The sequence below is a fragment of the Chlorocebus sabaeus genome, chromosome 9, assembly GCF_047675955.1.
Source record: "Chlorocebus sabaeus isolate Y175 chromosome 9, mChlSab1.0.hap1, whole genome shotgun sequence".
NCBI classification, from domain to species: domain Eukaryota; kingdom Metazoa; phylum Chordata; class Mammalia; order Primates; family Cercopithecidae; genus Chlorocebus; species Chlorocebus sabaeus.
The window spans coordinates 14923230-14937433 of NC_132912.1; the positions used below are offsets into that span (position 1 = coordinate 14923230).

The 14204-nt window shown below is 41.2% G+C and overlaps 1 protein-coding gene across 1 annotated transcript in view; it reads right to left on the reverse strand.

Moving 5' to 3' along the window:
• Window positions 1-9937, reverse strand: part of FAM107B (family with sequence similarity 107 member B) — a 257258-nt gene extending 247321 nt beyond the window's left edge. Inside the window, exon 1 of the mRNA XM_073018730.1 lies at window positions 9289-9937. Within this exon, the coding sequence (XP_072874831.1) occupies window positions 9289-9702 (414 nt within the window). The 5' untranslated portion in view covers window positions 9703-9937. The remainder of the gene's footprint in view (window positions 1-9288) is intronic.
• Window positions 9938-14204: the final 4267 nt, after the last annotated feature.

Consider the following 14204-nt stretch of genomic DNA (forward strand, 5'->3'; position numbering starts at 1 on the left):
CTGCTCAAAGATGCGGGTCGGCCTCTTCCCTTTGACTCTCTCTCCCCCAACATATCAATTCCTACTTACAGAATATGCCCTATTTCTAACCGAATTGTAAATGCAATAGTAACCTCACTTGAAAATGGTGCTTTAAAATCTGGTTAAATTATTCCCTCATCTTTTACGTCTTAGCTTGGAATATAAGTCGATGCCTTTCATCTCCGAATTGTCTGAAAATTTTGCATTCTTGCCGCTCTCTGCAGTCTTTTATAGAGAGTTGCCAATAGCCAAATCTGCACCACGTAAATTTTCATAGTTTATGAGAGCTATTCATTTATTGCATTCTAAGAGAAGCCAAGAAGCTGCCTCTCTCTCTTCTGGTTGGGATGCAACTGAATATCCAGATTGGAAAATTCCTGACTGGGTATATCATGCACGATCATGCCACTGTGTTTAACATCTTTTGAAAGTAGAAACCTGGCATAAGAAATGATCAGGGCTTAAATGGAATGGAATGGGATTCTCACTAGGTCATTCAAATATCTTTTGTGTTTGAGAAGGGAGGGACAGTTAGTAATTTTGCTCAGGAGATTAAAAAGGAACTAGAAAATTAATGTTTGACTGCAATAATCTATTATTTACCATATATTTTAAAATGTTGATGTCAAATAATATGTTTAACAGAGACCTTCACTAATAAGGCATTTGTTTTGGTGGGTAGGCTAAAATTCTCTCATTTTCTGTTCAGGCCCATAGGGAAAGGTAGGGAAGGTTTCATTCTAAAGAAATGAAGGAAAAATGGTTTGTACCAGAAAATGGAAATATAGCCCAGCAAAGCTGTTCCCAGTAATGCTATGAGATAAGGGGGATGAAGAGTGCAGGTGTGATGAGGGGTGATAGGTGATTACACATGAGTTTATAATAGGCTTCCAAGCAGCACTGACATCTACAGATGGTACCCCCAAGTCTTGGCTTCCAGACAACTTCAAGACATTGAAATAAAAATCAATATATTGAATATCAGTTACATATAGAAGTGAACAAGAATTCCAAGAGCTTTTCTGTTAATAGATATCCGAGGAGTCTCTCAAACACCCAATTTCAATTAAGATGGCTTCAGGGGAACATGGTTTGAATCTGCTTCTAACCAAGGAACTGAAACTGAATTAATGAAATGATCCTAGGCGTTAGAAAAGACTGTGCCAAGAAAAGAGGAAGGATGGGCGTGGAGCCTAGACAAGGAGAGCAAAGGAAAGGTTATTTAGTTATTTGCCGCATGAGTTCTGCACAGACTACAGAAGTTGTGTCTGGCCTGTTGATCTGAATTTCCCATGCTGCTTGGAGGGTCATCATTAAAGTGGAAATGGATTAGATGCTTAGTAGCCTCACTGAGTTTCAGTTTCCCTATCAGGTAGAACAGTAGAAGGTGAGTTCAGAGTGGTACTTTGTATTGGATTTGGGGCCACTGTAGGGATTTGATTTTTACTCTGAGGGAAATAGGGAGCCTTTGGAGGGTTTTGAGCAGAAGAGTGAGTGGGATTATCAGGAACTAATATTGTAAGAGGACTAGCAGAATCAAATGAGCTAGTACTCATTTGATGATCAACGAGTGGTACTTGTAATTGCAATAGCTCAGTGATGCTATCAAAGTAGCCCCTCTTCGCCAAGGCTGATTCAGGAAGATGTAGAAAATCTGAATAGACCTATAACTGGTATGGAGATTGGATTCATAATCAAACGCTGTACGACAACAACAACAGAAAGACTTGGATCATATAGTTTCACCAGTGAATTCTACCAAACATTTAAAGAATCTTTCTCAAACTCCTCCAAAGAACTGAAGAGGAGGGAACACTTCCTAATTCATTCTATAAAGCCAGCACTAACCTGATAGCAAAGTTAGACAAAGATACTACAAGAAAAGAAAACTGCAGAACAATATCCCTGATATATATGTATATATAGAAAGAGAGAGAGAGAAAGAGAGAGAGACTCCCTCTGTTGCCCAGGCTGGAGTACAGTGGCACAATCTCAGCTCACTGCAACCTCTGCCTCCCGGATTCAAGTGATTGTCCTGTCTCAGCCTCCTGAGTAGCTGGGATTATAGCCCCTCTACCACACCCAGCTGATTTTTTTGTATTTTTAGTAGAGACAGGGTTTCACCATGCGGCCAGGCTGGTCTCGAATTCCTGACCTCATGTGATCCACCCACCTCAGCCTCCCAAAGTTCTGGGATTATAGGCATGAACCACCACACCCAGCCCCTGATGAGCATTAGTAGAAAGATCCTCAACAAACTACTAGCAAACAGAAATCTGCAGCATATAAAAAAGATTACACTATGACTAAGTGGGATTTGTTCCTGGAATACAATGATGGTCAACATAGAAAAATCAATGTAACATTCCACATTGACAGAATGAAGGAAAGAAAACACATGATCATCTCAATTGATGCAAAAAAAATTAACAAAATTCAACACCCTTTCATAATAAAAAAAAAATACTCAGAAAGGAATAGAAGGAAACTACCTCAACACAATAAAGTTCATATAAGAAAAACCCACCACTAGCCTCGTATTTAATGGTGAAAGACTGAATGAAAGCTTTTACTCTGAAATCAGGAACAAAACAAGGATGCTTACTTTGCCACTTCCATTCAATGCAGTATTGTAAGTTTCCACCAGGGCAATTAAGCAAGAAAAAGAAATAAAAGGCATCCAAATTGGAAAAGAAGAAGTAAAATTATCTGTTTGTTGATGACATGATCTTATGTGTAGAAAACAAAAAATGTATAGAACTAATAAATAAATTCAGCAAAATTGTAAGATAAAGACCCCTGCACAAAAATCAGTTGCATTTCTATACACTAACAATGAACACTCTGAAAAGGAAATTAACAAACAATTTTATTTACAATAGCATCAAAAAGAATGAAATATGTAGGAATTAGCTTAACCTAGGAGGCAAAAGAAGTGTACATTGAAAACTACAAAATGTTGCTGAAAGAAATCAAAGAAGACATAAATATAATAAATGGAAAAATATCCCGTGTTCATGGATTAGAAAATGTAAGATGTCAATACTGCTCAAAGATACCTATATATGTAATGCAACCCCTATCAAAATCCCAATAATGTTTTTTGCAGAAATAGAAAAATTCATCCTAAAATTTATATAGAATCTCAAGATACCCCAAATGATCAAAACAATCTTGAAATGGGAGAACAACATTGGAAGTCTCACACTTTGAGATTTCAAAGTTCACTACAAAACTATAGTAATCAAAACAATGTGGTACTGGCACAGACATATAGACCAATGTAACAGAATGAAAGCTCAGAAATGAATCCTCACATATATGGTCAAATGATTTCAACACGGGTGCCAAGACCATTCAATGGGGAAAAGACAGTGTTTTCAACAAATGGTGATGAGAAATTTGGATATCTACATGCAAAAGAATGATGGTTGCACCACAATGTGAGTATGCTTAATGCCACAGAATTATATACTTTAAAACAGTTACAATGGTAAAATTTATATTATGTGTATTTTATCACAATAAAATGAATCCCTCTCCTTCCTCTAAGTCCATGCTTTCCAACAAATTTTTGGTTATCATTTCTCTTCACTTGTGATTTTCCAATGGGGAGAATCATGGCTCAGTCAGCACAACCTTGCCCATTAGTTCTCAAAGCTTACAACTAAATGAGCATTCTGACTTATGCATCAGATTCCTGTAAACTATGTCTCACCTCACCTTCCTGCTGTCCCTATTAGGTTTATTACCATGGCCTTGATGCTTCAACCTTCCTGACTCTAATCCATCCTACACCTACCCATGGATTTGCCCCTGCTAAGTGAAGAGTAACTACAGATGTTGTCCCCATTGTGTGTTATGGGTTCTATTCTAATACACAGTGCTTGCCTTGAGCCCCTGTGTCCCATGTGTCACTAAAACAGGAAGATAAAATCAAATTGACCCTGCTGTATCCAGCGACGTAGGGAGTCTCTATTCTCTTGGAGCAAGGTGACTGACAAAGCTGTGTTTAGAGACAGCAGTGCTGAGGCTCAGACCCCAGAAATCAGCAACCACCAGAGCCTATGAATCTTCAGGCCACTGCTGGGGTGCTCGGATGGCTTGGTTACCACTTCTCTGCCCAGTTGCTAAACCAACCTGTTACAAATATCAATGCAGTTGTCAATTCCAAGATGGGCCCTATTTCCCTTCACTTTTATACAATTAACGTTTTTGTTGTTGTTGGTTTTATTTTTCTTTCTTTTTTTCTTTTTAGATGGAGTCTCATTCTGTCACCCAGGCTGTATTATAGTGCTGCAATCTTGGCTCACTGCAACCTTAGCCTCCCGGGTTCAAGTGATTCTTGTGCCTCAGTCTCCCAAGTAGCTGGGATTACAGGCACCCGCCACCACAATCAGCTAATTTTTTGTATTTTTAGTAGAGACGGAGTTTCACTATGTTGGCCAGGCTGGTCTTGAACTCCTGACCTTGTGATTCACCCCCCATCAGCCTCCTACAGTGTTGGTATTACAGGCGTGAGCCACTGTGCCTGGCTGCAATTGACTCTTTAAAAACCCCGGAAATGATTTCCCAAACTACAATTACTATCTCTTCCTATGTGAGGCTGGCTACTCCCAGTTCAAGTACAAACTAGACAGAACTTACAACTGCTGTAGGAGGACATTTTCAAACTACCAAACTATTCTGAAACTTTCAGTTGCTTAGTGTGTGAACATTCCCTTTCTCACACTGCGTACATCACTGGGAGAGAGAGGAGTGAAATAGCACCATTCAACCGGGCTGGGTGCAGTGTCAAGTTGGATTCACAATTAGAACAGAATAAGATCGAAGACCCTATATTCCAATCTCCCCTGTCTTCTTCCCAAGGCTGAGCATGGAGCCCCTTCCTGTGTTTGTATTCCATCCGGTGCTGAGCTGTAAGCCCTCTCACACTGCATTGATTCTGCCTGTTTACCCTACAGAATTTCCCACTAGAACCTCAGTAACCTCAGAGATTGAGTCACAATCATCTGTGTTTCCCCAGGGTTAATGCTATCCTCACATTGAGGAAGAGCACAACAACTACTGACTAAAAAAATAAACAGCAGGCCAGGCGTGGTGGCTTACATTTGTAATCCCAGCACTTTGGGAGGCCGAGGCGGGTGGATCACGAGATCAGGAGTTCGAGATCAGGCTGGCCAACACAGTGAAACCCCATCTCTACTAAAAATACAAAAATTAGCCAGGTGTGGTGGTGGGCGCCTGTAATCTCAGCTACTTGGGAGGCTGAGTTAGGAGAATTGCTTAAACCCGGGAGGCAGAGGTTGCAGTGAGCCAAGATCACACCACTGCACTCCAGTCTGGGTGACAGAGCAAGACCCTGTCTCAAAAAAATAAAAATAAAAATAAAATAAACAGCAGTACTGCTGAATTTCATTGAGTCTACAATTCCACCAATGATAGGACACTTCAACTACAAGACTACTAAAAAAGGGAAAAGCTATCATTAAAAGGTACTAGCAATTATAAGACACATTCCCATTTGAGGGTTGTTACCATTTTGGTTTCAGGTCTGGAACAGAAAAGAGATGAATACAAAAAGGTTGAAGACTAATCAATAGCATTTCTTCAATACAGACACGTGTGCTGATCATTACACCAAACAAAAATGTTTCGTATTTGCTGAGCTTGTTTAGCTTTACTACCTCAAGCTTTTTCTCTTGAACCAGACATTGTTTCCAATATAAATGAGCCAGCCACCCTTCTGTGTGAACATCAGGTAACTAAAGATAGAGAGAGGGGCTTGTCCCCATTTCTTACCTATTGTGTCTGAGGCTGAACTGAAAAAAAAAAAAAAAAAAGGATTATTTGTGGCCTTTACCGAGGCAGCTTAAATAATGAGGATCAGAACATTCAAAAGGGAAATATTTTTGCTGCCAGGCAAGATTGTAATAAAAGCATCTCATTCATCATCTGCTAAGGGAAAACATGCCATTGCACTTGGTAATGAAAAATCTGGGCAGTTCTAAGCCACTTTACACTTTAATCAGAAGATCTCAAAGCAATCCCCCACACTGTGAACAGCAAAGCTTCATCACTAGCAGGATGCAAAATGGACATCTTCTGTGGTGTTATACACCATAAGCTATGGTAGAAAAGGGTAAAACAAATGAATAAAAGCAAATAATAATTATTATTGAATATCATTAAAAGGAGTTGGTTATTGGATACAAAAGTACAGTTAGAAGAAATAAATTCGAGTATTTGATAGTACAGTGGAGAAATTATGGTTAACAATAATTTATTGTGTATTTCAAAATAGCCAGAAGACAGGAATTGTAATGTTCCCAAACCAGGGAAAAGGTAAGTGTTTGAGGTTGCAGATATCCCAGTTACCCTGATTTGATTACACACTTATACATGTATCAAAATATCACATGTACCCCAAAAAAATACAACTGTGATTATATCAACTAAAATAACAACAAATAAAAATAAATTAAAAACAAATAATAATTATATCGATATCTACATATAAATATATGGAATTAATTTATTTATTTTTGTAGAGATAAACCTTTGTTACGTTGCCCAGGCTTGTCTCAAACTTCTGGTCCCAAGTGACCTTTCCGCCTTGGTTTTCCAAAACCCTGGGTGATAGGCATGAGCCACTATGCCCAGCCATATGTATGATATTTAAATGTGATTGCATATCAAGTGAGACCACGTATGATATTTGATCTTAAATCCTCAAATATTACACATTTAATTAGTAGTAGAAACACATTACAATTCAGAGGATGGACTTTGGAGTCAAACAGAACTGGGTTCCAGTCCTGTCTCTGCCATGTCCTCTCTTTGTGGCCTTGGACAAATTTCTTCCCCTCACTAAGCATCAATGCCCTCCTCTGTAAAATGCACCGGCCGGGCGTGGTGGCTCACACCTGTAATCCCAACACTTTGGGAGGCCGGGGATGGGGGGAATCACAAAGTCAGGAGATCGAGACCATCCTAGCTAACACAGTGACATCCTGTCTCTACTGAAACTATGAAAAATTAGCCAGGCGTGGTGGCATGTGCCTGTAGTCCCAGCTACTCAGGAGGCTGAGGCAGAAAAATCACTTGAACCTGGGCGGCAGAGGCTGGAGTGTGCCAAGGTCGTGTCACTAAACTCCAGCCTGGGAGACAGAGCAAGACTCCGTCTCAAAAATATATATATATATATATATGCACCTCACTGTCACCAGGGTTAGCTGAGATACTCCAGGTAAAGCACTTAGAATAATGGCTAGCAAACTCCAAGTGCTCTGCACGGCTTAGCTCTTGGTGTTTGAACTAGAATAGATGCCCATTTGCCCACAGCACACCCTCTTCCTGCACCTCCTGGCACTTGATTTCAGTGTTTGCATGCCATCACTACTCCCTGTCTGGTCTCACTGTCCTCCCCGCCTGGTTTGGACCCCACAGTCAACTGCTGTGTGTCTTGCCTCATGGAGCCTCTCCCACTTTATCTCCCTTTTGTTCCCGTCTTGATTGTTTTTTGTTTTGTTTTGTTTTGTTTTGTTGTTTTGTTTTTTTGAGATGGAGTCTCGCTCTGTTGCCCAGGCTGGAGTACAGTGGCGTGATCTCAGCTCACTGCAAGCTCCACCTTTTTTGGGTTCATGCCATTCTCCTGCCTCAGCCTCCTGAGTAGCTGGGACTACAGGCGCCCGCCACCTGGCCCGGCTAGTTTTTGTATTTTTTAGTAGAGACGGGGTTTCACCGGGTTAGCCAGGATGGTCTCGATCTCCTGGCCTTGTGATCTGCCCGTCTCGGCCTCCCAAAGTGCTGGGATTACAGGCTTGAGCCAACGCGCCCGGCCCCTGTCTGAATTGTTACGAGGTCCTCTCTGCTCCAGCCTTCCCAACTGTAATCCGTCCTAGGCTGTAGACTACCCGTGGCTTTGCTCCTGCAAAGTGGACACTAAATATGGATGTGCCCCTATTTTGTGTTATTGGTTCTATTTGAATTCACATGCTTATCTTGAGCCCCTGAGTCCCATATGAGACTAAAACAGAAAGAGAAAGTCAAAGTAACCCTTCGTTCTTGCTGCTGTCTTCAGTAATATAGAGTGGTTCTGCATTGCTGGAATCTCTGCTCAACAGAAAGTCTTCCAGTTCATTAAAACTGTATGTCATTAGTTCCATAAATAGCCAACAAATATCAACTTGGCCTTGAATTCTAATCAGCTACCTACAACACTACCAAAAATACCTTAAGCTGGCTGTGGTTATACACTGAATATTTTGGTTTTTGTTGGCTGGTTTTTGGGTTTTGGTTTAGCGGTGCTAGAAAAAACATTGTAGTCTTTGCCGTAACAGAGGATTTGGTAAAACTCTCTGTGCAGTTTCAGGATGCAGACGACAGGCCCAAGCTTCAATCGTTTCACATAAACCTGCAGGGTATCAAATTAAACTATTTTTTAAATGATGTTTTAACCCTATCTTTGCTGGTTGGCTGTGTCCAACCCTTTAGAGTGCACCCTTTAGAAAATCTTTCTTCTGCACTGCATCTCCAAACTGGGATTACCAGGAACTTTGAAATAATTGTGCAGCTCCATCTAATCAGAATACTCAACAATTAAAATTCACTGATGCCAAAAATGGAAAGAAAATAAGTAAATTACTCTTAAGAGCAGTGGCACCTTTTCTTTTTTCAAAAAACTTCCTCCTCTTGCCTTCAACTCTCAGAAGATTGTCACAAAAACATCCACATTATGAATAGTTTTATAGGTCAGTTCCCTTCCGTACCACTAGGCATACACTGATGATCATTTCCAAATTTTCCCACACTGCTTTGCTATCATGTGATTTATTTTAAGTAGAGGCAGTTTTGTGAATTCTCTAGCCAAACTTTTTAGATTGTGGGTTTTCATATAAATAAATTTACAGACCGGCTGGGGGGAAACAGAAAAATCAAAAGAATGCTTTTGTAAACTATCTTACTCCTAATCTTTTATTGAGGGAGCCATCGTTGGCTCCAAGGCACCCTAGCCCCTTAATTCAAGGTCAATTTCAGTCATTGCCATGGCTCCAGTGCTTATTATCATCGCCTCACGCACATCTTTTGAGAATACTCTGAGAATTTACACGACTTTAACACACTTCTTCGCACTAGTGAGAACACCCGCAATGCCTTATTCAGCAAGAAGGTTAAATGAGTTTGTTTGCTGAAGCATTTGCCAAATGATCCCAACGCTCCTCCAGCTCCATCCCACCTATAACCGCATAGCGAACACTCGCTCACCTTGGGTGTGTCAATAATTGATGGTCTGGGAATGGAAGCCTGAAACACCACTGCTTCACAGTCCGCCCCATCATCCAGGGACCCAGGCACATCCTCAGGCGTCTCCGCAGGCTGGACTGCAGTGCGGTGACTTGAATTCCGATTGGCACTGCCATTGCTCTCTGCGTGGGTGCTCGAATCTTGCCTTTTCTCTGGAGCTCCCTCTTCTGCACTTGCGTGACTTGGCTGTCTGCCTGGTTTGGCCACAGGCTGCACACGGACGGTGGAATGAGTATCAGCCACGCTGGACTGATTGAAGGAAGCACTCTCCCTCGTATTCCCAAAACAAGCGAGCAGAGCTGAGCACGGAAACGGATGCATGCTTCTAGAGGGAGGCTTCAGTCTTTTGGTGAGTCTTGCTTTCCACGTGGACATGACTTGCAGTGAAACATTGTAAAGTTCAAATGGGGCCAGGAAATTTTCCAGGGATCCACATCACCTCCACTTTCCTTATAGGAACGCTTTCCAATTGCCCGAAGAGAAGAACTTGCTAGGGGTTGCCCCTAAATAGAAGTTGAGATGGCAAGGCCACCTTCCCTGAGAGTCACTTAGCAGCTGGGGCCCCGTTGAAATCGTCCATCCTGGGCAATTTCGCGCTCTTCCTTCTGTGATGTTGTCAGTGGCTAAAGAAAGCTGTTGGGGAGGCATGTGAGTGGTTCGGGTTACAGTTCCTAGGCAGGGCAGACGCTTCAGGGTAGGGTAGTGCCAAGTCAATAGACAATTGCTTCAGGTTACCTAGGAGGCATAAAGATAATGTAGCCTGATAGCATCTGCCATAATAGCGTCAGCCTGTGTATCAATAACATCATAACAGCAGCAAAACCTTCTTTGGTTACCCCCCTTCAAATATTTATTCCCCCAAACAAAACAAAAACGACCCAGTTGTCCATCACAAATGAAGACCCCTAGAAGGGCCACGACCCTGGCAGCTGTTTCATTATTAAAACAGGAGGTAGACTCAGTCTTTCACCTGGAGAGATCCATGTTTACGGTGTGATGTGTCTTCTGAATCTTTCTGGGCTTTTTGGGATCTTTCCGGAATCTTCTCCCCACCCCCAAAACAAGCTTCCTGGTTTCAGGATCCATATTGCCTTTTTTGATAACTATACATGGGTCTTTGGTAATTTCTTTTTTTTTTTTTTACTAGTTAGGCTAAGTTCTTGATTAATTTTCAACAACACCAAAAAGAAAAAAAGAGCCTCACATTAAGTTATCCTTATGTATTATGTTATTATGTGTGGAGGTATTAGGTACATGTGAAGTGTTCTACCTATGTGGTATATATCACCTACTTTCAGAAAGTAACTCCCTTTTGAACTTAGATCTCCCATTTCTCGACATGTTAATATGTGAATGGTGAAAAAATAATAAATTATAAACATAGTCTAAGACAACTCAGAATCAAGAGTTTTCCTTAGCCACCCATCTGCTAGGAATGTTATAGAAATGTAATACTGTAATGCTTTTACCATTAATAGTGATTTTTGGGTCAAGATTTCAGGGCATGTTACCCACTCTTAATTACTTTGTTTGCTCTCTCTTTTAATTTAATGTCAAGATGTGCTCTTTGGCCCAGACAGGTGGTAGTTGTTATATTATGGCACTATTTTACAGAGGCAGAAACGAATTCTTTGAAATTTCAGGTGACTACGGCAAGTTTATGCCACTAAGAAGGCCTTGTTTGATGCCCAAGATCCCTGTTCTCCTATCTGGCCTCTGAGTCTCATTCTATCTGACAATCATCTTATAGATGTAATAGTCATACTGGAAATACTGTTCTAAATGGACAGTCATATTTATAATTAAAAAGGCAGATATAGCTTAAGAAAGAGTGGATATGGCATCAAATGCACATTTTATTTTAGTCTCTACTGAAAGTTAGAAATAGAATATAGAAAGCTGCCGTTTATTTAGAGGTTACCATGTGGCAGGCCCCATGCTATCCAAGCTGTTCCAGGCTTCCCACGGTTGCAAGCTCATTCTTTTTTCATTGTGTCCCAAGTGCAAGCAGTCCAAATCCCCCACCCACAAGAAATCAGGGAGTCCAGGCTTCTACCAGTGTCCCCCCGACAAGTATTCCTGGGGACCCCTCAGATCTGCACTTCGTCTCCCATTTGCCTTGGTAGGTACAGTCCACTAGGATAGGGTCATGCCATGCTGTGCCCCTCCAAGCACACACATAGTAAATCGGGGCTGTGATGGTGCACAAGACATTTTTGAAGGCTTGGAGTTAACAGGAAGGGATTTAAGAAAAGAAAAATCCACTCTTACACCTGGTTTCATTCACTTATTCATTTAGTCATTCAATTATGTGCCAAACCTCTTCTGGAACTGAGAGTCAGCAGTTCACAGTGCAGCTTGTGAGGGGCCACATTCAGGAGACTGCTGAGTCAGAAAGCTCAGAGCTCCTTTGTCTGTCTCCTAGGTCTGCGGAGGCCCTGGGCTTGCATCCCTGCTCTGAGGACCACCTCTCCTCCTGCAATGGGTGTGCTCAGAGGCACACGGGAACTCATCGGAGTTCCAGCACCAGCCCACTGAGAACAGTAGACTTTCGATTAGTGTGTTGCTAAGTCTGACCTAGAATAACACTCAGTAACAGGCCGTGCTTATTGAGTATTTGGTATCAGACATGAATCTCAGCAAATTAACTCATTTAATCCTCACAACCCTAGGAGAAAGGTGATATTATTATTCCCATTTTTACTCATTAGAAAACCAAGACACAGAAACTTAAGTAACTTGCCCAAGGTCACAGCACTGCTTAAGGAAATGAGAAAAGGTGATGAGTCCAGCAACCTGGCCCCAGAGCTCACACTTTTCTCAGTATGAAATCCTGCTTTCCAAATACACACATGCACGTGCACGCACACAGACACACACTCCAAAGAGGAAATTTCCAGTGACCTTGATCCAACACTCTACCTCTAAGAATTTATTCTATAACGACGATCATTAAAAAATCTGGAAACAACAGATGCTGGTGAGGATGTGGAGAAATAGGAACGCTTTTATACTGTTGGTGGGAGTGTAAATTAGTTCAACCATTGTGGAAGACAGTGTGGCAATTCCTTAACGATCTAGAACTAGAAATACCATTTGACCCAGCCACCCCACTACTGGGTGTATACCCAAAGGATTATAAATCATGCTACTATCAAGACACATGGACATGTATGTTTACTGTGGCACTATTCACAATAGCAAAGACTTGGAACCAACCCAAATGTGCACCAATAATAGACTGGATAAAGAAAATGTGGCACATATACATCATGGAGTACTATGCAGCCAGAAAAAAGGATGAGTTCATGTGCTTTGCAGGGACGTGGATGAAGCTGGAAACCATCATTCTCAGCAAAATATCACAAGGGCAGAAAATCAAACACTGCATGTTCTCACTTATAATTGGGAATTGAACAATGAGAACACTTGGACACAAGGAGGGGACCATCACACACCGGGGCCTGCCAGGGGTGGGAGGCTGGGGGAGGGATAGTATTAGGAGAAATACCTAATGTAAATGATGAGTTGATGGGTGCAGCACACCAACATGGCACATGTATACCTATGTGACAAACCTGCACATTGTGCACATGTACCCTAGAACTTAAAGTATAATAATTTAAAACAAAAGAATTTATTCCTAATAACAAAAAAATTTTTTAAAAAAATGTGCCAAGGCAATTTTAAATGAATAAAATTAGTAATGAAATTATGGATCATTTTTCTATTTTTCCAAATTTCAGTATAGTGTTACTACCTGTATAATAGTCTTTTCCTTAAATATTTTACAATTAATAAACATATTCTTAAATAAAAAATATATAAGTATAAAAAAAAAAGAATTTATTCCATAGATATACTTGTGCGTGAAGGTATGTCCCAGAATGTTCACAGCACCAGAGTCTGTAGTCACAAAATTAATTGTTAATCAATAGAAGACAAGTTCATATATAAAAAAAATCCGACTGGGTATGATGGCTCATGCCTGTAATCCCAATACTTTGGGAGGCCTAGGTGGGAGGGTCCTTTGAGGCCAGGAGTTCAAGGCCTGTTTGGGCAACATAGTGAGCCCCCGTCTCTACAAAAAAAAAAAAAAAAAAAAAAAGTTGTAAAAATCGCTGGGCATGGTGGTGAGTGACTTAAGTCCCAGCTACTTGAGAGGCTGAAGTGGGAGGATCGCTTGAGCCCAGGAGGTGGAGGTTGCAGGGAACCGAGATTGCTCCACCACACTCCAGAGCCTGGGTGGCAGAGCGAGACCCTGTCTTAAAAATAAAAGATTTTAAAAATGCAAATAGATCACAAAGCATCACAAGGCATTTGAGAAGAACTGTTCCCGGAAAGGGGTCCTGATCCAGACCCCAAGGGAGGGTTCTTGGATCTTGCACGAGAGTTCAGGGAGAGTCCACAGAGAAAAGTGAAAGCAAGTTTATTAAAAACACAGAGGGTTGAAAGAGTGGCTGCTCCATAGGCAGAGCAGGGTGTTCCCGAAAGCAAGAGGAGGAACCACCTTAGGTGCAGTACTTGTTTATATTACATATAAACCCAAAATCATAAGGGAGATGTACTCTGCTACAAGGGCTTATGACAAAGAGCTGTTAATCTTGGTGTAATTACTGTCTTCCACAAGAATCTGTATTATTATTTTTAAAGAAAAACTTATTCTTAAACCAAGAATGCTTTTGTTCTTAAGATATCGGAACATCAGGACACTCCCTGGGTCTGTTATTTCCCAGCTCTGTTAAGTCCTGAATCTCTTCAGTGAACATTATTAACTTGTTCCCTTAACTGTAAATATCCTGTAGACTAAGAATGCCTCACCTCCTGGGAATGCAGCCCAGCAGGTCTCAGCCTCATTTTACCCCGTCGTTTTCCAA